Source organism: Dama dama, chromosome 26 (assembly GCF_033118175.1).
Source record: "Dama dama isolate Ldn47 chromosome 26, ASM3311817v1, whole genome shotgun sequence".
Classification (NCBI taxonomy): domain Eukaryota; kingdom Metazoa; phylum Chordata; class Mammalia; order Artiodactyla; family Cervidae; genus Dama; species Dama dama.
Genome location: NC_083706.1, coordinates 30,975,347 through 31,003,120, shown reverse-complemented (window position 1 = coordinate 31,003,120; position 27,774 = coordinate 30,975,347). Strand labels below are relative to the sequence as shown.

Here is a 27,774-nt window from a genome sequence, read left to right as displayed (position 1 = left end):
TTTTGTGCAACCAGATTAAGTTAGCAGGGCAGACTCAGGGCACAAATGATTGGATGTTGTAACTAGGAATCTTGAAATACGGTAAAAACAAAGTAGAGATAAAAGGCATGCTTAGAGTGCTCTTGCAAAGGCTTGAGAGAATAGGAATGTTGGTCAATATTTAAAAGGCACAATATTGCATTAGACTTCAATTTTATTTTCACTTCTGTACTGAATCTATCTTTAGGCTGGATGGGAAAGTGAATTTTCTGATGAGTGAAATGAAATATTTCTCAAAGTTAAATCATAACAGAAGTTTTGGTCATAAGCCACATAGTTGAAGCATATCCAGTCTCTAAAGAAATACATATAGATTTATGCACATATTGTATTTATTGCTGGATATTAATAACGGAAAAATTGGTTTGACCTCGAATTTATTTCTAAAATGTTCAGTTAAAGGGATCTGTGTATGAGCTGCTGACCTCGTATAAGACTGGCACAAGACATTAAGCCTTCTGTGTTGTAGTACACTCATGGATGTGAATGTCAAGAATATGTACACACTAGATCTCAAGTATAAAATCATCTTGCAAAATAGTGGGGTTAGTTATGAAACGGGTTATTCTCTAACACATAATAGTTAGTTAGCATTTATTAGGCATTAGCATTTATAAAGCACTGCAACACTGGAGTTTTTATCTTGAAATAGCCTGTTGAGATTTATATTCCTTTTATGGAGTAGGAACCTTGAGCTCTGTATAAAAGTGTTGTCTGGTCTTCCTACTCTCAGGAAGGGGCAAAGCTTAGCATGTGACCTCAGCTTTTCTGGCTGAGTCCCAAGAGCTGCTCTACGCTGCCGCAGCTCTCTATGAACATGGCTGGTCCCTTGTTGGTGTTGTCCTTATGTAAAGTATGTTACTGTCTATTTTAGTTTTATTTTGTTCATACAATGGAAGGGACTGAGTACAACTGAGTTTACCAGAGTGTGTGACAGAATGATAGAGTCATGACTTAATAAGGTCATATACACAGATTCCATCCATTTTGTACGGCTTTGATCCCTCTAGTGGCCAAATTGCTGTTTTCTACAATTTGGGTATGATGATTCCTAGACTTATGCTCTTAATAGGCTTTTGAAAGAGTCGTTTTAAAAACTGCAATCCAATAAGATAATGAAGTTAAAAGTGGCTATTAAAAGTTAAAAAGGCCATTTTCTTTTTAATATTACATTTTAATGATGATATCCTATTAATTTAGGGATTTGGTTGTTTATGAACAAACAAGGTAACATTCATTTAGTTTTTTAAAATAAACTACATCTACTCAAATGAATTTGATATCCATTCTCAGGAAAATAAGCATCAAAATAACATTGCAAAATAAGCCCTCATTGTTAAAAAGGAACCAATGGTGTATATGAAGTACATATAGACAGTATTATATATAATATAGCTACATACTCTATTATATATAATATAGTATTGTATATTATATATAATACTATGTTATATACATTTTTTTCTTCAGATGTATTTTCTAGGTGTTCACCAAATTATCAACAGTGACTATCTCCAAATTATAGTTGGAGGGGAGAGTTTCTTCAGAGTAATGAAACACCAAAGAAAGGAACCTAGTTCATTTAGCAGAATTCTGTAAACAGGATTTTTACATAGATTGTTTTGATATATTTATTCGGTGAAAAACATGGTTTCACATACCAGATTTTTTAATGCATCTGAGTCTTTATTCTACAACACAAGCAACATAAATACAGTATCTTTTAAAATATTTTCTCTTTAGAATTTTCATTTTCACCTCAGATAAAATGTACACAAAATACACTTGCAAGCTTGCTTACAGGAACCTGTTAAACAACAGACAGATTATATCAAATCAAATAGTTATACCAACGTATAAAGGACAGTAGTTTTCATTTTTTTAAAAATAAATGTGACCAACTGACTGAATAAGAAGGCAAAACAAAAGCTGTACTTCCTTGACAAGTCCTTTGGGGTAAACAAAATGCTTCAAGGCTCCTGGTGCAGGGGATTGCAAAGATGAGTTTTGCATTCTATGGATAAAATGGTATACTGACTCAAATCATTATGGCTATACCAAGCTTCAGTAATTTATAATTTTCAAAGAAAACAAGTCTAGTCTTTGGCATAATACAAGAAAGAATAAAAGGACCCTTACCACCCATTGGCTTTACATTTAAGAGTGGGAAATGGTAGTAGGGGAACCGATTATAACATAATTTATCTAAGTCTATTCCTCTTAGAACAGCAGGAAAATCATCTCTCGGCACGATTAGGGCAAGAAACTTATTATTGGCTCTCCCCTCCCACTAAAAACAAGTCAAGAAACAAAACCAGACAAAACCAGCCTTCCCCTCTGGGCACTTGCTCCTGCCCCGATCATGCCATACCTGGGAATTCTACCACGTGGTTTCAAAGTGAAACCCAGAATTCCAAAAGTGTTAACCTTTGTCCAATTTTACCTATTTTGTGGGAAACCAATTTTTATTAGAGTGAACTACTTCCAACAAAAATCAGATGAAAGACGTCAGAGGGAGGGACAGAGTTGCCTGCACTTGATCACGAGGCAGCCATGGCGGCCACTGGCGGCTGGTGGAGTCAGGGCCATGCACTTCTGATGTGAAGAGAAAATATGCTTCACATGTTAGTTCAAAAGACTGGCCTTTAGATTCCTCCCTCCCCTTTTTGGCACCAGTTGGTAAGACAAAAATTATTTCTAGAGATTAACTTTTAAAATTTAATTCAATATCAGTTATTATTAAAAGAACTAAATGCACATATAATTTCCAAAAATTATCATGGGAAATGCAACTGCAATAGGAAAGCTTCAAATTATTTCCATCTACCGAGGCAAAAACTTCAAGCCTCGACATCATTGACATTGATATGCTTTCTCATCTAATTCTAGTAAATATAGTCATTATTTTCCTCTTATATAACAGTTTAAATAATGTCAGGATACTTAAAAAGAAGTCTTTAAAGAAACTTACTGAACCAATAAAAATTATGTGTAATTAATATGGTTATAAAAGGGAGATTATTTTAAAGTACTTAATTTTTTTTCTTATTTTTTTTAATAGAAAAAGAATTTCCAAAGTGAATTAAGTGAATAAAGAGTTAGGAGATAAACTAAGGCCCCATTTATATGTAACATGATTAAGATTTCACTGTACTCCCAAAACATACTGATGCACTTGGACATTTTTCTCATCATTTGGAAGATGAGATAATAGATATGGTCTCGATTGGGTAGATATGTGCACGAACATAACATATTTACCATAAAGTCCTTAAAACAGGTACATATGCTACTCAGAAGGGAGTTGGTTCAGTTTGCAAATTCTCATGAAGCCATTTGGTAGACTCTTTACAGATACATAGGAAATTAAAATATTAATTTACACCAGACAGTTAAGTGAAAGATGAAGGCACACCAAGTAGTATGATACCATCTTGATGTGCTGATGTTCTGGTGACTGATGAGGGATATAAAACTACTGGCAAGGGAGCAACTACTCAAACATTTCTAGAGCCAGGAGCCAAGGTTATGATGGAATCAGCATGGAAACATCTCATCAAAACTGTGTGGACAGAAGAAATTAAAACACTACATACTTTAAAATCACCTTCAGTACAAGTCAAAAAGTCAACATGATACAAAAGGTTGTCCATAGAGTTAATGTTTCTAAATACAAAGACGAGAAGCTCACACTGATCTCACTGTTCCATAGAACGTATACATTCATTGTCTTCTAGCTTGTAAAAATCCATTGTTGGCATGATAAACCTGGAAACTGGGAAGATTGAACAGGAATGCTGTAGAGAATCCAAGTTGTCTGCCCAAGGGGAAGTTCAGTTTTTCTCTAGTGCTTGATAAGTCAGGCTGATCTTAAAGGGAGTAGTTACAAACTTTTTCCAGGCATTGGTTCTCAAAGTGTGGTCCCCAGGTCAGCAGCACTGGCCTCAACTGGAAACTGTTAGAAAATCAATGCAAAATGCAAATCTGTAGGCCTACTGAATTGGCTACTCTGGGCATGGGCCCAGGAATCTGTGTCTTAACCCTCCAGGTGATTCTGATGTGTGCTAAAGTTTGACAACTACTGTTGTAAAGTCATAAGATACTAGACAACCACTGCTTGAACCTTTAGGACAGGAATTAATAATACAAGTAACTCCTGGTAGTTAAAACGGCTGGAATGACCAGAGTTGGATGGAATTCAGCAGAAGCTGACTGCAGTTTTATCAGTAAGATATGGCCAGCTAGTCTCTCCTTTCTGGACCCCGGCCCCACCCAACCCCCACTTTGCATTATTATACAAAGAGTGAGGGGAAAGGTTTTGTATGGTGCGAGTGGTGTGTTTTTCTTCAGTTAATAAGTAGTGCCCCTCTTTACAAGGAAATTAGGCATTGTTCTCAAGTAAGTTTCTCTTACATTATCCCAGGGGATGAATTTTTTTTTTTGTCTATCTTCCCTGAAGTAATCATTGTATTTTGGAAATCTAGATGGTGTTTTAATCAAAAATCTTGATTAAGTTATTAGTTACTTCCACATCAAACACATATATTACAATATAGCCAGAGGAAAGGGATCTCACAGAAAGACAGAGACAAAGTTTTCTAGATTGCTCTACTCGTGAACAAGGAGAACACATTTTTTTTTTGGATGAGGCATAATTATAAATGAGTTCTTTACCCAGTTTCATACATCTTACCATATAATAAGCTCATATATCCAATTAAAAAGTGCTTAAAAATAGTCGTTTGCTTTTTAAGGCCACACTAAATTTCCCTAAATGGTACCCAAGCAGATGTAAATTCTGTCATCCACTCAATGCAACATGTTGGGTTTTCCTTTTGCCTGTTTCCTTATCTACGAAGCAAGTAGAATATTTAGGTGTTACAGTGTATGTTACTATGGATAGTGACCTGATGCCCACAGTACCTGAATCTTTAAGCTATGGTGTCTGACTAGTTGTTTCCTGCTCAGAGAACGCGCATTTTGAAAAATGGTCATTTTTTGTGCATATTCCCAAAGTTTGACGATGACCTACCATTTAGTCCCACATACATCCTGGGGAAGTAGAGAGGCACTGTTGGCTACAGGGCACTTTACTCTGAGTGACTGAATGGTAACTGAAAAAGGTCAACAGATCCTTTCATTCCAGACACAGACTGTCATGCTTTTCTGTATAACATCTGGCCATGGACAATATTATTCCATCATTTCCACCTAATTTGGTGAGTTTTTAAACTTTCCACTGAGGATCTGTTTTAAAAGTTTAGATTTGGTTTCTTTATATTATATATGACCTTACTATGCCTAAACACTATTTTATTCTTTTTTAAATTCTATTTGAAAAATCTCTATAACATTGTAGATAGGGACATCAGTGAACTATCTTCACCTTATTTTAACTGGTTAATTTCCTGAAACACTGAAGTGTTTGTGGCACTTAGACATGGTGTTGTAGAGAGACCTTGGCCTTTGAATTCAAAAACATCTCTTTTGCAACCAACTTTACCCTTTATGAGTTATCTTGGACAAGTTTTCTGAACCTCTCTGGGTCTGCATCCTCACCTGAAAAAAGGAGGACAACAATACTGATTTCACAGTGTTATTGTGGGAGTTAAATATGGTAATCTAGGTTACGGTCCACAGTCTCAGAAGTACTCAGTGATGTCTCCCCAACCCCTGCTGTTGGTAGCCTCTTGCTACTATCATCAATTCCAAACAAAGGTCTTCATGTGCTTAGTCTGATGGGACTGATGACATGAATGCATTTTTCTTTCTGAGAAAACTTTCCTACATGAGCAATACTGTGATGTATTTGGGGGAAGTCAAAAGTGTCTATTAACATAATTGCATTACCTTCTTATAGTTAAGGCTATGTGATTTTCTCAGCTGACTTTGTACAAGCCCTCTCCTTAGAACAATAAGAACGATAGCAAAGCCTAGTGATCACTGTACCAAGAAGTTTCAATGTAAAGGTACTATGGAATTATGTTAACATTTTGTCATGTTGGATTTAGTCTGAGCTGATATATGTTAGTATCTGCGTTGGTCAGTCAAATAGCCTCAAAGTGGTAAAAAGGTGTCCTAGTTTTGTATTGATGGAGAAGGCAGAAAAATAATCATAAGGGGAGAAATGACAGGAGGGTGCAAAGAGGTAGCCTAAGCATCTGTAAAAGCTGATCAGGAGATGTACAAAGTAGGAGAGATGCCGTGAGCAATTTATTGGCCCTCCCTCAAATCTCCCATGGCAAGGAGAAATCTGTTGTAGAGTGTGGTGTAACTGGCTGGGCTGTTCAGTCAGGAATTCTTTTGCACTTGAGTTTTACAAGTGCTTCTTCATTTTGGAAAAGATGAACACTTTTCTTCACTGAGTGAAGTCGCTCAATTGTGTCTGACTCTTTGCGACCCCATGGACTGTAGCCTACCAGGCTTCTCCATCCATGGGATTTTCCAGGCAGGAATACTGGAGTGGGTTACCATTTCCTTCTCCAGGAGATCTTCCCGACCCAGAGATAGAACCCGGGTCTCCTGCATTGTAGGCAGACGCTTTACCGTCTGAGCCACCAGGGAAGTCCCTTCATTTTGGAAAAGATGAACACTTTACCGAAATATTATAAAAAGAATAAATCTTAACCATAGGGTAACACACTTTTGGCAGTAAATACAGGCAATTAAAAGCAAGGTGCAAAATCTTATTCTGCTTACATCTGAAAATATATGGTAATAGCTATTGAAACTACAAAGGCTTTTCTTGACCTTGGTCTTTCGGAGACCATGGGAGGGGATGAAAGAGATGGGGAAAGGCAGAAACACCAGGAAGAGGGATGGACTGAGGGGGCACTCTGGGGAGAGACCACTCAACTACAGGTTTTTAATTATCTCTTTTTCTTCTCCACGCCTGTGAAGATTTGACTGACTCACCGTGACCTGAAGTACTATTCTTTGGAGATTATTTGCATCAAGCAATGTCCTTTTTGAAAACTGCTGATAGCTCTGAAAAGTATTACTGTGGCTTAGCTAACTTCCCAGCTGAAATCTGACATGGATGTGGTGCCCAGTGCATGTTGGGAATGGAGATGGGCTGAAGACCACTGTAGGCCTAGGGGTGGTCTAGAGAAAAGATGATGCGAAGGGACTGAGACCCTCTGACAAAATTGTAGGTAGAGAATGGATGTACATTCCCGCATCTTTTATTCTTGGGACCTGTAATTAAGCTAGTACTAGAGCAGAGTTTGAATATAGTGTGGGGTAAACTTGTTTTCATAACTGTGCCATGGATCCCGTGATAGAGAATAAATTCTGATTTCTAAGCAGTTAACAACTTCTAGGACATGACATTCATAAATTGAGACTGGCTTCCTTAGAACTTTTATACTTTATAAAAAGTGCTAGGTATAAATGTTTTGTAATTAATTTGCTAATACTCTGCTTTGCTGAAGCTCCTCTCTCACTCCCATAGCTTGTGGAATACTCACAGGTTCACCGGGAAATGAACCTTAGCTAAGCTATAAAAAGAAACAAAACAACCATGGTGTATGGCTTTTGTTTAAAAAAAAAAAAAAAAGTACCCAACTTTGAATTCCACTTAAAAAATACACAAAGTCAAAAGTACAGAACACAACTCACTGCTATCCCAACAAGTCATTGCCTGTTAAGATCAAATTGTTCATCTGTCACTAAACCTGCATTATTGTCTGATGAGCAAAAACTGAAGGCAAGGAGTGTTTTGTGGAACTGGAAACATGTCTTCTGAATTCTGTGGTGATCTCTAGATGGCATAGCAAATGATAAGGTTTTCTACTTTAGAATGCCTAAATAAATCAGGGAGCCCTGTCTTCCCCTTAACCTGTATAGAGTTATATATTCCCATGGAAGACAAAGTTTAAAATACTAGCACTGAATAAAGCTGTCGGTTTTAAATCCTTACTTCCATACTGGAGAGTTGATGCTTTAGGGATGAGATGTTCAATTTTCAATAATTATTAGGAGCTGGGAAAATTATGACATATATCTTAGCAACTAACTCTTTAGAATGTGTATGAGTGGGCTTGATTGAGGAATTGAAATCACTTGTATAATTTAATATTAAATATACTATAAATAATAAGACAAAGATTCCAAACTTTTAATTTAGTGATAATTAGGAAAATAAATATCCACTTAAAATAATGGCCTGAGTAAAAAGGTCTCAAACAGATGGCCAATCTATTTGCCAGAGAGGAGAAATATTTTAAATTGAAAAACTTTATTTTCTAAACTTCATTCTATGACCTTTTCTCCTGTAATTTTTTTATTTTGAGACTATAGCATATATGAATGCCACTATAATTTTATATGATTGTTGTCAAATATTTTCAGACTTTAAATGGTTTCATCATCTTTTTCCCCACCCCTTCCAACTGTCCCCCTACCCCATACTTCCTGCCCCCTTCCCTGAGAAGTCTGCTTACTGGATGGAGAATTCTTGAGTTCCTTTCTTCCAAACATGTTGATATAAAATGAGTTGTTTTGTTTTCTTAAAAACCAAATGTTAGACCTTATATTCAGATTATTGTGGAGCATAGAAATGTCTGTGCAACAAGGAACTAAGGCACCATTTTTGCTTTCCCTTTTCATTTCTTGCCTTGGGAGCAAAAGCAAAGACTAGTGGGACCGTTAGGGTGGCCGGTCAAGTCATTTGGCACTGTATCAGCCAATACCACTGGGTACTATGCATCGAAGGTTTTCATGCCACAGACTTAAAACCCTGCCAGGAAAGAACTTTCTTCCTTTAGAAGCAGGGACATGAAGGCACAACAGTACCTTACATGAAGTTGGCAAATACCAACCAGAAAACCTTGACAACTTAGGAACAATTTTGAAATATTCTGGAATACTTTACAGAGAAAGTGAATCTTCCCTTTCTTGATTCAGACACCCAAGAATACATTTTTTCCAACTGTTTCTTCCCTGCCGAACTCATAATCATAATACAGTTCTTCCTCCAATTAATCATGTCTGATACGAGATGTCTGCATGTACATCAGCTTGCCTTACCACCAGATATTTCTTTAGCTATTGCATTTTTAAAAATAATCAATGGATCAATGTAGTGTTTTCGTAGGAGTGGTCCTTGAAAGTGACCCATCTGGGGATAACAGTACAGGCAAATGCATTGGGAAATAAGATTTAGAAATGTGTCAAGGAATGTAGACTCTTCAGAAATGCTCTGCAAAATTAGAGTATCACTCGTGTCATCCATGTATAACCTTAATATCCGGATTAGCCCCAGTGCTGATTAGTTAGGGACGGACTGGGTGTTCTCTGAGACACTGGGGTTGGTGGTGGGGAAAATGCTATCAGTTGGGTTGGCAGACATACTCTAAACCCTCCTAGTGTTTGTCCGTGAGCCTGGAAGGTGGGTCTTCTACATAATGATGTCATAGACACGGCCCACTCTACCGAGCCACTCTCTCACAGCCTGGCGAACTCTGATGTCAGTCACGTGGCAGGTGAGCTGGCTGATGCAGGGAAACACTGCTGGCTGGAGGGCTGTGAAGGTCTGGTCTGGGAGGATCTGAATCTGATTGAGGACTGTTAGCACCATGTTGGTCCATGCCTAAGAGAAATGAATTAAAGAAAGTGAGCAGTCTTCTCCAGTGGTTTCATTTGTACACTTGCGTGTGGCTAATCTGTGAATGAGTTTTCTCAGGCTTCCAGCTTCAGTAAGTTAGTCTTCACTTTAATGTGCTTATGATAAAATGTCAGCTTAAGTTAATATAGATAAAGGGTAGCAGAGACTCATTTAACATTAGGGATATCTTATTTTCAGTTTTTACAAAGTACAAAATTCTTATTCTTCAGATGTTTAAAAAATCTCTTGCCTTCTCATAATGAGTTTCATTGGCCACAAGACACTTAATCGATAGCTTCTGTAATACCTAGAAAACTTGGAAGAGGTCTTCCCTGGTAGCTCAGATGGTAAAGAATTTGCCTGCAGTGCAGGAGACCCAGGTTTGACCCCTGAATTGGGAATATTTCTTGGAGAAGGGAATGGCAACCCACTCCAGTATTCTGGCCAGGAGAATTCCATGGACAGAGGAGACTGGTGGGCTACAGTCCGTGGGGTTGCAAAGAATCAGACAGGACTAAGTGATTAACACTTTCACTTTTTGCCTTAATTTAGGATAACTTCTAAAATTATGGGGCTTCCACAATGGCTCAGCAGATAAAGAATCCCCCTACACAGGAGACACAGGAAATGCGGGTTCAGTCCCTGGGTCAGGAAGGTCCCCTGGAGAAAGAAATGGCAACCCACTCCAGCATTCTTGCCCATGGACAGAGAAGCCTGGCGGGCTACAGTCCAAAATGTCACAGAGTCAGACACGACTAAGCGTGCAGGCATAGCATAGCATCTAACATTATAAGCAAATCTCCAAGACATGAAAAAGCAACTAAGATTTATTTGTCAAAAATGTCATCTGTTAAAGAATAACCTTACATCTCAATCTGGATACTTTTTCAAATCTAGTTTAAGATAATTTTCGTGGATTCTGAATTATGAAGTTTAGTTCTATGCCCAAAATACGTGAGTGCAAACAAGTAGCTTGCAAGATGCATACTAATTTCAAATTTATGTTCATTATAAGAAAACACTCCTGTATAGGCTTACAGAATCCTGCCCAATTGCTCCTAACTTACTGTGCCTGCAACATAAACCTACAATTTAAGATAAACATCCAGATTATTTCTAAAGGGCCCTCGATAAGTCTAGATCCTTCTATTTCTCTTTTCCCATCTCCTCTTTTCTTAAATTGATCAAAATGGTGCCACTATTCTTTACTTCTCAAGCTCATTTTTGGGATATACCATAGAATTACAATTTTTAAATATATAAAGGAATAGAAACACTCCGAAGAACGAGAATTTTGTACTCAGGATGGGCTAGAAAAACAATTCATTGGAATAACCACATAATATGCACTTTGCCTTTTCCATTATATAATTTTTCATAACTAGAGAATTGCTTCAGTGCTAATAACTTCAAAGGAGAAACTCAGGACTTGATGCCAGTTAACGTCCATTCATTTTCTAAGCTTTGGAGTCATCTTATTTACACGGGGGCGGGTGTCCTAATTCTCGATAGTATCTGTTATAACTCATAAAAAGAATTTCTGAAATTATCTGAGAATAAGATTTCAGTTTCATAAGGATATACTGGAGGCTCAGGACGTGTCTGAGTGCTCCCTGAGGGGGGACAGGTGGATCCCTGGTACCTAGCCACCTTCCTGCATGGCCGGGCGCAGCCCTTTGCATCCTCCGGTGAGCGGGGACCCACCTGGATCTGGGCTTCCGCGTCCCTTGCGGAGACACTCCGCGAGCTGCCGGTGGAGCCGGAGCGGGGCCTCTTCTCCTGGCGCAGCAGCTCCGGGCCAGCGCTGAAGGAGTGCCGCATCTGGCCCTGGTCCATCAGGTGCTGGGGCCGCTGGAGCAGCGGGGAGCCTTGGCCCCTGGCGCCCAGCGCCTCTCCCTTCTTCTCCACCTTGACCTCTTTGGGGAAGACGGGCAGGTTGTGCTGCTGTTTCCTCTTCTTGTACTCGGTCATCAGCTTCGAGATGGTCTTGTCGGCCGCCATGGTGTAGATTTTGTTGCCCGCGTTCTCCCACCACTCCTTCTTGCGGCTGGGGTCCTTCTTCTCCACCTTGGGGCTCGGGGGCAGCAGCAGCAGCTCCCCGCTGGTCCCCCTCAGGCTCAGCGGCTCGCCCGCGTGATCCCGGGTCTGACTGCGGTCGTCCTCGGAAGGCGTGTCTTTGCCCGAGAAGCCCCCGGTGGACGGGGTGGAGGACTCGGACTGGAAGGAGGGAAGGATGAAGAAAGGGTCGCTCTTGAAGAGCGGGGCCTCCTCCATACTGTTCTCCAGGTCCAGGTGCATCTGGATGTAGTTGTTACACAGCTCCATGCACAGCTTGTGAAGCCTCTTCACCAGCCACACCCAGTCCGCGTTGCTGACGGGCTGCACGCTGAGCGAGGGCATCCGCGCCCTCCACTGCCGCTTCTCTTTGCCTCTCGGGGGGCTCACCTGGGCGGTCTCCTCAAAAATGTCTTCATCTTCTGATGAACACTGCTGGGACGAGTCTGTGCTCCTCTCGTCGTCCTCAAAAAGGACCGCCTTCACCTGCTCAGCCGTGATGGTTTCTTGGTTGCTGAGGACGGCACAGACCAGCGCGTGGAAATAAATGTTGAAACTCATGGCGGACTGGCGGTAGAGGTTGGCAGCGCCCCCGATGCCAGACACTTTCTTCAGCAGGCACTTCAGCCCCGGGCTGGTGTCAAACTCTCTGGCCGTCCTGTAGGAATCCAGCAGGAGGTCGAAGATGACGGCCAGGTTCTGCATGGAGATGTATCTGAGGAAGCCAGCCAGCTTGGCTTCTGGCCCTTGGATCTTCTCCTCCCCAGGAGAGGGGCCTTTGACAAACTCTTCTAATAAGATATCATATAAGTTCTGGAGTAACACTTGATGGGATAGTAAACTCACCACAATTTCCCTGAAAGAAACACTTCAAATGAAAGAAAGAAAGAAAGAAAAAAAAAAAGGCATTGGTTAACAGCCTGCTGCCTCATATGAGTTACCGTAAAGCAAAACCAGAATGACTAGACAAAGTTACAAACTACTTGTATTTTAATGTCTTTCTTCAAAAAGGACAATTTTTGGGGACGACATGACAGGATGACAGCTTTAATCATAAATAATGGAATTCCTGACCAAAAAAAAAAAAAAAAAATCTAAGAGCTATAGAATTAATGTTATGATACTGAGTTAACAATTGTCAACAAGCCTTGGGAAACACAGCGATTTTATAAAAACTTTTTAACATAGGCACAATTACAGCATGTAACCTGTTTTCTTTTGTAGTTGTGAGTAGTAAATAAATCAAGAAAATGACAATTTCTGTTGAGTTATATTAATTTTAGGCTTCCCAGGTGGCGCCAGTGGTAAAGAATCTGCCTGCCAATTCAGGAGATGTAAGAGATGTGGGTTTGATCCCTGGGTCCAGAAGATTCCCTGAAGGAGGAAATGGCAACTCACTCTAGTATTCTTGCCCGAAAAATTCCATAGACAGGTGGGCTACAGTACATGGGGTTGCAAAGAGTTGGACATGACTGAACAACTAGGCACACAGATACATACTAATTTTAATTGGCCTTTAGTCTACCCTTTGGCATTTTTCCTTAAACCCAAGGCTTTTATTATTTTTAAAGTATTGGCTGAGGCATTTTTAATAAATAGAAAAATTATAGTTAACATTATGCTTCGACCTTTGGGTTCATTACTTTTCCTCAGTCTCACTTATTCCTGCCTATCTATGAATGAAGTCTTTATTTCACTAAGATAGGCTTAAGAGCTAACAACCTCTATTATCCTACGTATCTAGGGAATTCCAAAAAGTAGCTAATTGCAAGATTCCACAGTATTCTTTTCTCCAAAAGCATAATTTTATTTTGTTCAGAGATAGCCTCTGAAAGTACAAAGTCAGGATGTGATAGTGTATTGTATAGCTCCTATGTTGGGTGCATACATATTTACAATTGTTAGATCTTTTTCACTGACCTGCTGATCATTATGTAGTATCCTTGTCTCTTGTAATAGTCTTTATTTTAAAGTCTATTTTGTTTGATATGAGTATTGCTACCCCAGCTTTGACTTCCATCTGCATGGAATACTTTGTTCTATCCCTTCACTTTCTGTGTGTGTCCCTAGATCTAAAATGGGTCTCCTGTAGACAGCATGTATACAAGCCTTGTTTTTGTATCCATTCAACCAGACTATGTCTTTTGGCTGGAACATTTAATCCTTTTACATTTAAGGTAATTATATGTATGTTCTTGGGCTTCCCAGTGGCTCAGCGGTAAAGAATCCTCCTATGATACAGGAGACGTGGGTTTGATCCCTGGGTTGGGGAGATCCCCTGGAGGAGGGCATGGCAACCCACTCCAGTATTCTCACCTGGAGAATCCTATGGACAGAGGAGCCTGGCAGGCTACAGTCCATGGGGTCACACAGAGTTGGACATGACTGAAGTGACTTAGCTTCATGTGTATGTTCTTATTGCCATTTGGTTAATTGTTCTGGATTTCTTTTTGTAGATCTTTTTTCTTCCTTTCCTCTTTTCTCCCCTGGTGATTTGATCACTAAATTTAGTATCGTGTTTGGATTCCTTTTACTTTTGTGTGTGTGTATCTATTGTAGATTTTTGGTTTGTAGTTATCATGAGGTTTTGATACTGTAACAGTCTATGCATACATAGGACTGCTTTAAATTGCTGGGTTGTTTTTTAATGTTAATTTATTTACTTCTACGTTGGGTCTTTCTCGAGTTTCAGTGATCTCTGGCTTCCCTTGTTGCCGAGCACAGGATCTAGGTGGGCAGATTTAGTTGTGGAACATGAGTCCAGTAGCTCCACGGCATGTGGAATCTTCCCACATCAGGGATTGAACCTGTGTCCCCTGCACTGGCAGGCGGATTCATCAGGGAAGTCCCTGCTGGTGTTTTAATTCTGAATGCATTTCCAGTTATCGCGCATTTGTGCTCTCCTGTTCTCAGGACTGCTGACTTCGATATCATATTTGTGTGTGGATGGTTTCCTACCTTAATTGCATGTTTGCCTTTACCAGTGAGCTTTTCCATTCGTAATTTTCTTAATTCTAGTTGTGGCCTTTTCTGCCTACAGAAGTTCCTTCAACATTTGCTGCTAAGCTGGCGTCTTCCTCAAGGGCTCACACCAGTGAGTACTCCCCCAGAATGACTGACAGAAGTGTGCACATCCCCGCCGTGAGCCACACTTGCCCCCTCGACCGCCTCCACAGGAGAGGCTCCAATACTAGCAGGTACGTCTGGCCCTCTCTCTTATATGAGGTCATTGCTTTTTTTCTCTGGTTGCTGTGCACTTGAGGCCCCGTGTGCGCCCTCCGAGTGGAGTTTCTGTTTTCCTCAGTCTGGTGGAATTCCTGCGATCAAATCCCACTTGTCTTCAAGGCCAGATTTTCTGGGGGCTCATCAGCTCATCTTCCTGTTGCCAGACCCCCAGGCTGGGGAGTCTCAGTTCTGGGGCTCAGAACTTTTACTCCTGTGGGAGAACTTCTATGGTATAACTGGTTTCCATTCCGGCTTCCGGGTCGCCCACCTGGTGTGGATGGGATTTGACTTTATCATGATTGTGCCCCTCCTACTGTCTTCTTGTGGCTTATTTGTCTTTGCACACAGGGTATCTTTCTTGGCAGGTTCCAGTGTTTTTTTGGTCCATGGTTGTTCAGCAGTTAGTTGTGATTTGGGTTTCTGGAGGAAGAGGTGAGCTGATGTCCTTCTACTCTGCCATCTTTAAACCCAAAGTTTTAGAATCTTATTGAAATTGGTTTGTAGGCACCAAACCAGTTTTCCAGGACTAAAAATGTTCATACTTTAGATGCTTATGTATAAAAGCTTTATTTCTTCCAGTGTGTGATAGAAGAGATCCAAACATTGAAAAGGTTTAACTTTAGAGGTATTATAGGCTAACATTTTCAAAGAAAGAAATTGATAATTTAATTTGCAGCATTCTAAAGCAAACCTAGAGGAGACAGCATTCGCTCAGAACAGGCTAATTCCTTCCTTGCATCAGTTTCTGTCAGCAATGACGTGGGACTTGTTTGTGGGCCTTGGATGTGCACTTGGGGGAAGTGGGAGAGGGAGAATACTCTCTAGACATCTGACCAGATCTCCTGGTTGAAAAAGCAGATGCAACTCACCAGTCATGACAACTTCCTAATCAGGGCAAAGACCTGATAAGGTGACATTACAAGTGAATACTCAAATACTTGGTGATTCAGCCCATTTTGTTTGGTTGGAATCCTGTACTAAGAAAATATTTTAATCTATCAATGTGGCTTTGGGTTTATGGTTTCTCATTCTTTTCATTGCTCTTAGAATTTCATGGAACTAGCTTAGATCATGTTGCAAACTAATTCTCATAACTGGATAAAGACTCATTATATCCAGTTATTACATAACTGGATTATGTAATATTACAACTCATTATAACCATTATTATAACTCATTCATGCTATAAATCTGTTCATATTTTTTGCTTTATTCTTCTTAAAGTTTTATTGGAATACAGTTGATTTACAATGTTGTGTTGGTTTCAGGTGTATAGCCAAGTGCATCAATTACACATATCTAAAAAAGAGTGGATTTAAGTATTCTTTTTCCACATAGGTCATTAGAGTATTGAGTACAGTTGTGCTATACAGCAGTTCCTTATCAATGATTATTTCACATACTGTAGTGCATATATGTTAATAACAATCTCCCCATTTATCCCTCCCCACCGGGAACCCTAAGTTTGTTTTCTACATCTGTGACTCTTCCTGTTTTGTAAATAAGTTCCTCTGTGCCATTTTTTTTAGACCATGAATTTAAAAATTACTTTTATAACTAGCAGGAAAAATATTTTAACTAGCAAAGAAGAAAAAAAACCCTCCCATACATTCTTGAAAGGCTGATTTTGCCCTTTGCATAGTGGTATCTCAGAGACAACATTATACTTTCAGCAAAAATGGAATAAGTTCAAAGAACTCACATAACCCCTTCTAACAAATCACTTAAGCAACTTTTTTTGTGGTAAAATGTATATAACCTAAAGTTACTATTTTAACTATTTTTAAAAGTTCAATTCATGGGCATTAAGTACACACACAATGTTGTGTAATCATCACCACTATCTATATCATCTTTCATCACCCCAAACAACTCTGAACCCATTAAAAAATAATTCCCCAACTTCCCCACCACAGAAGTAACTTTTGGTAAGTCATCTGAGGTTATCAGGAGACCTGAATATGTACTCTTCTGAAGCAGCAGCTGTGAAAGACACCAGTTTGGTCTAGTGCTTCAGGCCCGCAACTCCAGGACCCTAAGAAGGGAAATCCTGTCACTTACCCGGCCTCCCCACTGCCCCATAAATCTTCAAGGGCCGAGGCAGTGCCTTACTCATCTTCTTGCTCCAGGGCAAGTATATGGTGAGAGAAACGCTCAAAGAAAGAAAAACCAGACTAGTCCTGAGTGTAGGCACCCGGAGCAAACAGTCTCCAGGAGCAATGGCTCTGACACTTCAGCCTGGACTCCTGAAGTAAGACGCATACCCAGGGAGTGTGTGTGTGAGACTTCTGAAGGTATAAGCAGCCTAGCTCAGGAGAATATTGCCTATTACCTGAGAAATGCACAGCCCTTTACCAGCAAATGCCTAAAGAGAGAGTTGATCAAAGCCATGTCAAAGCATCCTGTCAACCAAGGTATTTCCTTTGATGCTTTACGATATAAATTTCTAACTGAACATGTTAAAAAGGACAGAGAATCCCCCTTAGGTTTAAGCCACATAATGCATCAATAAGAAAGCAATGGGGAAGAAGCAGTAATACTGAAGAGATCAAACTTTCAGAAAAGTATTGAAACAGTGAAATAACTCTTTATAGATCTGCAAGTCTTCATCATCATCTATGCTGACAGGAGACAAGACAGATCTGGAGCAAACAAAAATCAAAGGTAATTTTTCTCCAGCACACCCTTTATGACAGGAACCTTGAAGTGGAGAAACTTACACCTTCCCTTCCTGCTTCTGAAGCAAGGTGTACAGGCAAGCAAGCCTCCAGACAGGGTAATTTGGAGTGAACTGCTTAACAAGTGGCTGACTTAAAACATGCTAATGTCAGTAGCAGAGATAAACAGATTCACAGTTAAAAGTACATCATAAAGCTCAAATTAAGATTATGGGGCTTATTTAAATGTCATGGGGTTGTCAATGTCAAAATGACTTAAATGTTACAGTCTGGTTTTAGTTCATCTATTTCCCCCCCGCCCCCATGGGTGATTTCGATGTGGAACTCTTAGGAGGCACCTAACCATCAGATACACACACTTTTCTTACATCTAACTCATTGTTTACTACTTTCTATGCTAAGAATTGCCCCTGTGAGTCCAGTCCAACAATGCAAAATATTCAAAGAATTTTAGAGAATGTTTTCAGGCATAGTAGTCTCTACTGAAGAAGTTAATACACTTTTCCTGTTTTGCTGAAATTTCATTGAGGGGGTGATTGTCTATTAAATCTTAACCTGTTAAAGCCTTTAAACCAATAACACAGCAATATTAGGTGATCCTGTTTTTTTCTATGTTTTATTTATAATGTGAATTCAGCTTATTCCTTCCCTCCTTTTTCTCTACTTTTACTTCAAAAATTATTTTAGCAGGAATAATTGGCTGAAGGGACTAGGAAATATAAAGAAAGAACTAAATTTTAAAAGTAGATCAGAGCCTAAAGATGTGGAAAGGAGTACACAGCCTCGGTACGTTGAACAGTGACCTGCAGTGGAGGGAAGCAGGCATAGAATTGGGCGAAGCACATGGGACATTGGTAAACTTCTACGTCTGAAGTTCAGTGGCAGGTTCATTAGTCATCTCACTTTTTATTCATGGTCTATAACTTACGGACCTTCCACAAAGTCTTTCGTATGTACCATACATGCTTGACTAAAAAATCAGTACCTAGAAATTTTACCCAAATTAGGTGTTTAATCAAACTGCTGAATTAACTGCTGTAACTTCTGAAACAATCACACTCTTTCTGTAAAATGGGAAAGGACACAGGTACTGCACTTGGCCAGACCTGGCTTTGATTTTGGGTTTCCTGCTCTGCAGTCTTCCTGAATGTTTCCTCATGCACAGAAGTTTAAAAATGGAAACTTTGTCACTGGCTTCATCCTGAACTCTAGGAACAATGGTTTTTAGGCAGGATGACAGTATTTAAAAAGGCAAGTTTCTTGTGGCACACACAGATCTTTCTCTATCCTGACAACTGTACTGCTCATGAGAAATATTTCTCACTGAAATAGTATGGATCAGGCCTCAAATTACTTTTTCAAAAAGGATTATTAAAAAAAAAAAAAAAAAACAGCCACAAAAAGCAGGGGGAAAAAAAGGATTATAATATGTATGATGCTATAGATACACTGAGTTGTATCCTTTCCAAATTCATAGAAGTCCTAATATCACAGAATATGTACTTGGAAAAAGGATCTTTAAAGAAGCAATTAAGTTAAACTGAGCGCATTAGGATGGACCCTAATCCAAACGACTGGCGTCCTTATAGCAAGAGGAAATCTGGACATAGATATAGAGGAGAGACCACGGGAAGGCACAGGGAGCAGGCAATTCATCTAGAAGTCAAGGAGGGAGGCCTCCAAAGAGACCAGCACCACCAACACCTTGATCTTGAACTTCCAGCCTCCACAACTGTGAGAAATTAAATTTCTATTGTTTAAGCCACCCAGTACTTTGTTATGGCAGTCCTAGCAAGCTAATACATGTGAAATGTGGGAAATTAACAGTTTTGTATGAAAACCTTTGCTAAGTAATTCCACAGTTGTTTTCAGCATTCTCGGCTGAAGACTGAATTACAATGAACAAGAGCTGGGAATAAATGAACTTTCCTGTTTGTACGTGCTCTCCCTGTGGAAGTTTAGCTGCTTACCTTTTCTTGGCATGTCCATTTGGCTTCTCATCAGGAGGCAGTTCAATAATGAGCTGACAGGACTGAGCATGATCGAAGTTGTTTGGAGTCTTTGGTGAGCACTGGGTATCCAGCATAAATACCTGCACAGGTAGACAAAGGTACAATTCAGAGGGCCACCATCCTTGACCTGCCTCTACCAGGGATCAGCTGGGTGGATGACCCTCGGCCAGAGGCGTCCTCTTTCTACTCATTTTCTCACCTCTAAAATGAGGTCAGTGATGGTTTCCTACTTGGTATGTTTGTTGAATTAATAAGTGTATTAACACATGCAGAGAACTAGAAGGGTAAATATTCAATAAATGTTACCTGCTGGCACTAATAGTAATAACAATTCTGCTTCTACCACATGACAAGTCATTACATTCCAAACAGCAAGGACTGACATTTAATATTAATTAAGAGTAAATAAAGAGGGGCTATGTTTGCGAGAGATCTTCTCTGGTTTAGATGTCTGTTTGGTACACCTATCCTATGCAGGAATGGGAAATTAATTGGGACCTCTCCTTTCAGGACAGTGATGTGGCCATGTTACTCTATTAGACACTGGGAGAAGTGACTTAGAAAATAGTGACCACTGCTTGGATTCTGATCTAAATGAATTCATTTGATGTTATTTAATCCACTTTCATGACTTACCTTTGAAAATGAGTGTTTTTAAAGAACTTTCTCTTTCCAAATTTTGTTGGTGGTGGTTTAGTTGCTAAGTCGTGTCTGACTCTTGCGACCCCATGGACTGTAGCCAGCCAGGCTCCTCTGTCCATGGGATTTTCCAGGCAAGAATACTAGAGTGGGTTGCCATTTCCTTCTCCAGGGAATCTTCTGGACCCAGGAATCGAACCTGGGTATCCTGCATTGCAGGCAGATTCTTTACCAACTGAGCTACGAAGGAAGCCCCAAATTTTGTTTAATTGAATATTGGGTTTGAAGAGTGAATATGGGAGGAAGGTTTATGACTGAAGAAGAAAGAAATATTAGGAAATGAAAGATTCACTAGCTGTTCTTCTCCATTATAGTCTATTTCAGAACAGGATTCCATTTTTTCGCGATGTGGTAGGATGTGGTTGAAAAGACCATTGGAGGCACATAGGGAAATTCCTCATCTAGCCAGCCGGGATGGTTTCCTACTTGAAGAAGCTACCCCTCTGGAGGCCCACCACCCTCTTGCCTTTCCTTATGGTTCCTGGTCAGACTCACTGCTGAGGGGAGGGATGTGCTCAGCAGATGAAAGAGAAGCTGAAGGTGGGAGGTTCTTGTCCCACGCTCTGAGGAGAGACTTCTCCTCTGACAAAGTGAACGTGACTGAGTTCTTCACACTGATTGATAGTCAGGGCATCCTGGGTTATCAGTGTGATGAGGGGAGATTCTCTTAAGAAGTTAAATAGATTTTGTAGAGAAAGGGAACTTTTGAAGATAAACCCCAACTCACTTCATTTTCCAGTGCATATGCGTTTATAAAAACTGCTTAATATTTTAAAAACGTGTATATGCAAATTATCTTCTGCATAGGAAAACACAATTCAAATATGTCTGTTACTAATTCATGATAGAATTTAGCCAATCAATAGTGGTTTGGAATTTAGTCCATTTTTGTTCTTCTGCTATTATGAATAGAACTGATGAAAGCCCCATGCAGGGTTTCTTAGAGGCAGATTGACAGGTCACTTAAATTTTTGAGTGCATATCTGTGGCCCATGATAAAGCTGTAAGGTCTTCTGTGACTCATTGACCCAACAAACATTTAATAAGTGCCTTCTATCTGCCCTGCTCTAGGACTGCCAAGAAAAATATACAGACTGTTCTCTGCTCCTGGCTTGGCTTACAACCAATATTTATGAGTTCTGCCATGTGTCAGGAAGAAAAAGTCACTGGTACATGGTGATTCCTGCATGGACAGGTACATTTTAATTTTACTGAGTTGTTCACATTTACAAGTTGCTTAATAAATTTCAGTTGAATGTTAAGCTCTATGCTCTTTATGGGAGATACAGGAAAAAACAAACAAGTTTGCCATCCTAACTTAAGCAGTCAGTCGAGGATCAACAACACTATTGCAGTAAATATTTATAAGCAGGGCAAGCAAATTATATATGGAGTGCAGTGTCCAGGTGGAAAAGGACCCCATGTGATCAGGACACTGGAGGATGTAACAAGCTAGAGATGGTGAGGGGACCTGAATGCTGTTGATTGGGTTCGAGTTGTTCCTAGTAAAGATCAGAGCCAGGAGGCTTATGTCCCCAAGGGAAAGAAAGGCAGTGTGGTGATGCACAGCCTTCAGGAAGGCCCTCCAACACTATCTCAAGCTTCCTGAGCCCCTGAGATCAAAAGCCCCCCGGCCTTACCTGCTGGGCCATGGCTCGGATGCGCCAGTACTCGGCCTCGGCACTCGGGGAAGAGGACGGGGCGGCCACCCTCACCTGGCAGCCTTCCCCGCTGAAGCTCTCGGTGCCGCTGTGGAAGCAGCCCAGCAGGTCCTAGGGAGCAACACAGCGGTCGTTTGCTGGGTGCGCACGGCTCCCGGCCCTGCCGTGGATCCGACACGGTCTCAGAGTCTGGGATGAGGTACTGACGTGGCTACCTTGTTCTCACCTGGCGAGACCGCCTCCTAGGAGGCAGGCGCCCTGCCCTCGCCTCTGAGCGCTTACCTTCACCGGCTTGAGCGTGGCCGAGAAGGCATCCTGCAGGGCGCAGCAGGCCAGTCTCCACATCTCCTCCGTGAACACGGGGCCCGCTGTCACCAGGACGTACCTGCCGGGAGGACAAGTCTTGCATTCAGACATTTTACTGTCACGAAAGGTAGGCCCTGCCCAGCGAGTGCCTAGATGTAGTCTACAGTTTCCCTATAAGACTTGCTATCTTTTGTCATTGTGTTTTGGGCTCTCTGCCCCTCTGGTATGCCATTGTCCTAACACTATTTCCTAACCCACTGGATATAAAAATGGACCCCCCATTACAAACAGGCCAATGTTTAAACTTTAGGTTTGTGTGCAAAGACTATATGTATATTCCATACTGATTTTCCCATTCCAGCCCCATTTTTCCACTACTCCTCTACATATAGCAAGATAAAACCCCCTTGTCACTGGTAATTCTTTTCCTCTGCTTACAAAGTCACCACCGATCAGAAGCTCACCCACCTAGGGAGCTCTGACCAAGTATTATTACCACAAAAAGCTCCTGCCCTGTTCCCTAAGGGTAGGGACCTTGGTCACATCACTTTCTGGGCAGTAGAGCACCCTGTTTAATGACTTCCACAATATATATTTGCCGATTGAAAGAAATGAAGAATTAGTAGCATAGTCATTTTTATTTATAAAAAGTAGATTGCTACCACAAAAGAATTTAATTTCCCTGGACGTCATGATAAAACCTGTAGAGAGTCAGGAAACCTTTTTCTCACCTAATACAGGAGCAGCCCACTCGGGAGATGGTTTCCGTGGGCTTGGCTACACATGCTACCAGCAGCTCGAAGAGGTCCTTCAGCATGGTGTTGATCATGCTCTCATACCTGATGTCTACAGGGAAATCAAAGTGAGACTGCGCTCAATGGGAGGGCAAAGGAAGGGGCCGAATGGCAAAAGAGGGAAGGCTGAGCATGAACAACATAGAATTATCAAGGAAAGAGAACAATGAGAAAAATGGCCATAACCAAAATAAAACATCCATTACAACACAAATTTTCTTGGATTTTATCTAGTTTTGGCTTGTTCCATCCATTTCTAGGTATATCAAGATGAAATGCATGAGGCTGACTTTTCAAAGTATATAATTCATCTACTTAAGCAGAATAGAACATATACTATTATATGCTGCTGCTAAGTTGCTTCAGTTGTGTCCAACTCTGTGTGACCCCATAGATGGCAGCCCACCAGGCTCCCCCGTCCCTAGGATTTTCCAGGCAAGAGTACTGGAGTGGGTTGCCATTGCCTTCTCCGATACTATTATATAGACTGAATACTAAGTAGTAAAAAATGTTAATTCTTAAAGGGAAAGATAAAATGAACATTCCTTACTGTTGCTAGTTGAATTATTAATAATATTTAATTAAATGCTCTTAGTAAACAAAACATCTTGTATTAACTACCACTTCTTGAACCTTTTCAGTTTGGCTTCAGTCTGCATACTGTCCCCAGAATAAAGAAAATAAGACCTTCCAAAATCACATTCTGTTTTCCACAAAGTCTTTGCGATGCAACACAACCAATTCTTGGTAGAATCTGCAAGGATCCTGATCTGGGCAAAGCCCTGACCGGGACAGAAACACTGCCCCCTAGCGATGCGGTTAGTGGCTGCATGTGTTTCTCTTCCTCAGCCGTGTCGCCTGCTTAGCAGGGACCTCATTTCTTACCTTTGCTTTCTCACCCTCCCTTGGGGTCAAGTTCTGCTGAGTTTCTCTAACCTTACCTCTTCCTTTATACTTCTGTACAACACCTTTCCCCTATAACCTCTAGGGCTAGCAGTGAGATTTCTCCTTTTCCCACATTTCCAGATCTTTCCACGGCAAGAATCATGAACAAGAGTCCGTATTTCACAAATATTATTCCATTGGCATGACAGCTGACATATTTCTCCTGCCTCTAACTCCCTCTCCACCTGCTGACTTCAACATATTATCCACCCCACACTTCCAAATCTTTTCCAAAGTGCCACTGATATTAAGACCTCTCTCTTCACTCCTTATCTGTTATGTAACTTCCTGCCCATAATTTGAGCCTTTCCTAAAACCGGCCTCCCCAGATGCAACACATAATGGGATATATCCCTCCCTTACCCCCAAGCTATACAGATATTTAAATTTCTTACATATCAGTACTTGAACTGCCTTCCCTCTCCTAATGCATAGATACCCTAGACCTTATTAGGTGTTTTATCTTTTGCGTGCGTGCTAAGTTGTGTCCAACTCTTTGTCACCCCATGGATGGTAGCAAGCCCGGCTCCTCTGTCCGAGGAGGACAGGCAAGAATACTGGAGTGGGTTGCCATGCCCTCCTCCAGGGGATCTTCCCGACCCAGGGGTCAAGCCTGTGTCTCATGTCTCCTGCGTTAGGTATGCAGGTTCTTCACTGCTAGTGCCACCTTTTATTCACACATGTATTTTAAGAATTGTTTGATAATTTTCTAGAGGACACATGGGTACCACTTTTCTTTTTGACAAGCTCCTGTTAGAAGGCTGGCAATGACTATGTAATTCTATCTTAATAATTTCCAGGACAAAAATCACGCACTGGTCTTTACTAGACACTGTTAGATAACAATGCTGTCTACTAAACAACGACTCAGTATGAGCTGCTCTGGTACCACAGATACCTGAGTGGATAAAGCTCTGAATGTGCTCCACCACCAGCTCACAGGACAGACCGATGGCATGCTTGAAGTTAGCCGAGGCCACGTCCCAGTAAGAATGGTCTTTATGGCTACGGCGAAGCCAAAGAGACATCACAGGAAGGAGAAGGTGAACAACTGCATAGATGCCAAACCCTGGTCCTGAAAAAGAAAAGCCAGTGTCAGAATTGTGAGCTCAGCACCTCTCCTGCAATAAAAGGGAAAAACTCTGCCATCTCTTGGCCCTGCCTATCTCTTTTGAAGGAGCTCTCCATTGTCTGAGAAGGATCAGGGAAAAGGAATTGACCACTGACTGGGGAATGAATATATGGTCTTCAGTGACATTTTTCTTTTTTGTTTCTGCATGGTTTTAATTACACAAGGAATACACAAATATACTCTCTACAAATTCAAATGATGAAGCTAAAGCATCACTTGATCAATTCCTTAGTCCCCAGGCATAAACATACAATACACACATGCATATGGTTTGTACCCTTTAAACTGTAAGTACATATGTTTATATGAAAAGAGAAATATAGTCTTGTTTATTACTTTTTATAAATGGGATATTGTAAACCTTGGTTTGTATGATTATTTTGCCCTTACCAGTATGTTAGAGATTATTCTTTGTCAGCAAATTTAGATATTCTTCATTTTTGTTACTACATTCTGTTCCAAGTTATTCAAACTGTATATGCATTAGTTTACTTATCCATTCCCTTACTAATGGACATTTAAGAGGTTTCTATATTTTGCTTTATGAACAAAGCCATAATAAGAGTCTTTGTGGAAATGTTGATAGATTTTTAAAATTCTGATTACAAAAGCAAGGTATGCTTTTTGTCATAAACACAGAAAACACATGAGAATACAAAGGAGAAGAAAATAATATGTTGATGTGTTTCCTTCTAGTACTTTTTGAATATATATGTATGTTTGGGTATCTGCATTTATGAATGCATCTGATAAAGTTGAGATTGTGCTTACACACTATATATATTTTAACATAGTGACTTCTAAATAATTATTCATGTCATTAAATACTATTCACAAATATTCACTTTAATGCTTATAGAATATTACATGCTTTTATCATAATTAACCCATTTATGTTCATAATTATTTTGGTATTCAAGATGCTTCAGCAATTTTCATTATGTATAGATTTTTCTTTATTACTATTAATTTCCTGTAATAGATTTCTAGAAGTAGAATTATTGGGCTACTTCACTGACACTTAGAAGAAAATGGTACTGGCCAATAAAATATATTTCAAAGTAATGGCATATAATTCATTCTATAAAATATCTGCTTATTCTTAGATAGAAAATCTTTAACTTTTTAATGCATAGGAGTATTCATAATGATTTTCCTAAAAACAATTCTGATATAAACTTTGTTATAGATCTTAAAATAGTATCAATTATCAGGTCATCATCAATTTATGTTGAATACAAAGCTCCTCTTATTACTATGGAATTAAACTGGTGGTTTCACTTGTGGTTCTACTGGTGAAAACTAAAATCTCTATAAAAGATTTCTTTGATCTTGGGAAAATTTGGCTGATTCAGTGTGCATGCTAGCCCTAACTAACTCATTACAATAAATAAATTCCCAAGGGCCACTTTTCCCCTGTACTATCAGGGTAATCTACTAGATGTCTTTCCCTAAATCTAATCATCGATTCCCCTTATACAATTAAGATATTGCTATCTTTATATCATATATACATCTGAGTGGCTGGTTCACATCAGTGGTGTATCTGGTGAGCCTTACTGACGCCCTGGGGCTAAGAGCAGGTGTGACCCGGCCAAAGAGGGAGGCTGGAACCACGGAACAGAGCAAAGTTAGCTGGTTCAAGGGAACACTGATACCAGAGCTGTGGCTTGAATACTGTGGGGGTTCAACACATTCAACTAACTGGCCGCCACCCATTATTTATAAATGGCCTGGTGGCAAACCCATAAACAATACGAGGACATGTCTTAAAAGTCACTGTGTTGCAGCCATTAAAAATATATGTATTGAGCATCTGTTATGCTGTCTAGCGTTACAGCAGTGAAATAGACACAGAAATACCTTCCTGGAAAAAGTTATACATATAAAAACGCCCCCAAAAGACAGACATAGAAATACTTACCAGGTGTTTTGGTAACATCTCTCAACAGCTCAAAGAGCAAATCCAAAGTAGGGGGTTGGTGCTGACGTGGACAGTTGGATACAGCTGCTGTGAGCTGCTCCAAGAGGATGATCCAGACTTCTATCAGACCTGGAAGCCAAAAGCAGACCTCTGTGAAATTCAGTCGAACAATACAGAATCATCATAAGATCACAGTGAACAATGTTTGTAAAAGGCTTCTGTAAACTGCCAAGCTATAGGGATGTAAGCCGTCACCTTGTAAGGCAGCCTTCAGTGCCTATGAATATGGACAAATTGATTTCCTACTCTGACAAAGTCAAAGGAAAAGAAATACTGTTCACATTTCTTCCTTATTCCCCTTCAGGAAGAAGGTGATGTGGCATGTAAATTCTGCTAAATGAAATAATTATATTTGTTGGGAGTTGATGATACAAGTGATGCATCTGTTTAGTTCCATCACCGTAATCCTTTAAAAATTTATTATAGATAATATGTATAAACCAAAAGTTGTCATTTTAACATGTGCAATTCAGTGGTATTACTGCAACCATCATTACCATTAATTTCCAAAACTTTTTCATTACTTCAGTAACTGGTAACAATAACTCTGCATTTTCCCCCTCACTCTAGCCCCTGGTAACCTATTTTACTTAAGATAATGTATTCAAGGCACACCCATGTTGTAGCATGCATTATA

At 40.1% G+C, this 27,774-nt stretch overlaps 1 protein-coding gene and 1 long non-coding RNA gene across 2 annotated transcripts in view; one reads left to right on the top strand and one right to left on the bottom strand.

The window, feature by feature from the left end:
* Positions 1 to 1,501: 1,501 nt before the first annotated feature.
* The window catches only part of ARFGEF3 (ARFGEF family member 3), a 177,133-nt gene continuing 150,860 nt past the window's right edge, over positions 1,502 to 27,774 (bottom strand). The window contains exons 27-34 of the mRNA XM_061130506.1: positions 27,078 to 27,206; positions 24,920 to 25,096; positions 23,014 to 23,128; positions 22,259 to 22,361; positions 21,956 to 22,087; positions 19,575 to 19,696; positions 11,351 to 12,569; positions 1,502 to 9,631 (exon numbers count right to left, since the gene is read on the bottom strand). Coding sequence (XP_060986489.1) covers positions 9,440 to 9,631; positions 11,351 to 12,569; positions 19,575 to 19,696; positions 21,956 to 22,087; positions 22,259 to 22,361; positions 23,014 to 23,128; positions 24,920 to 25,096; positions 27,078 to 27,206 — 2,189 coding nt within the window. The 3' untranslated portion in view covers positions 1,502 to 9,439. The remainder of the gene's footprint in view (positions 9,632 to 11,350; positions 12,570 to 19,574; positions 19,697 to 21,955; positions 22,088 to 22,258; positions 22,362 to 23,013; positions 23,129 to 24,919; positions 25,097 to 27,077; positions 27,207 to 27,774) is intronic.
* LOC133047315 (uncharacterized) lies at positions 14,727 to 24,951 on the top strand. Its single transcript, XR_009690715.1, has 3 exons — positions 14,727 to 14,898; positions 21,387 to 21,510; positions 24,822 to 24,951. It is a non-coding gene; the product is annotated as an uncharacterized LOC133047315 (long non-coding RNA).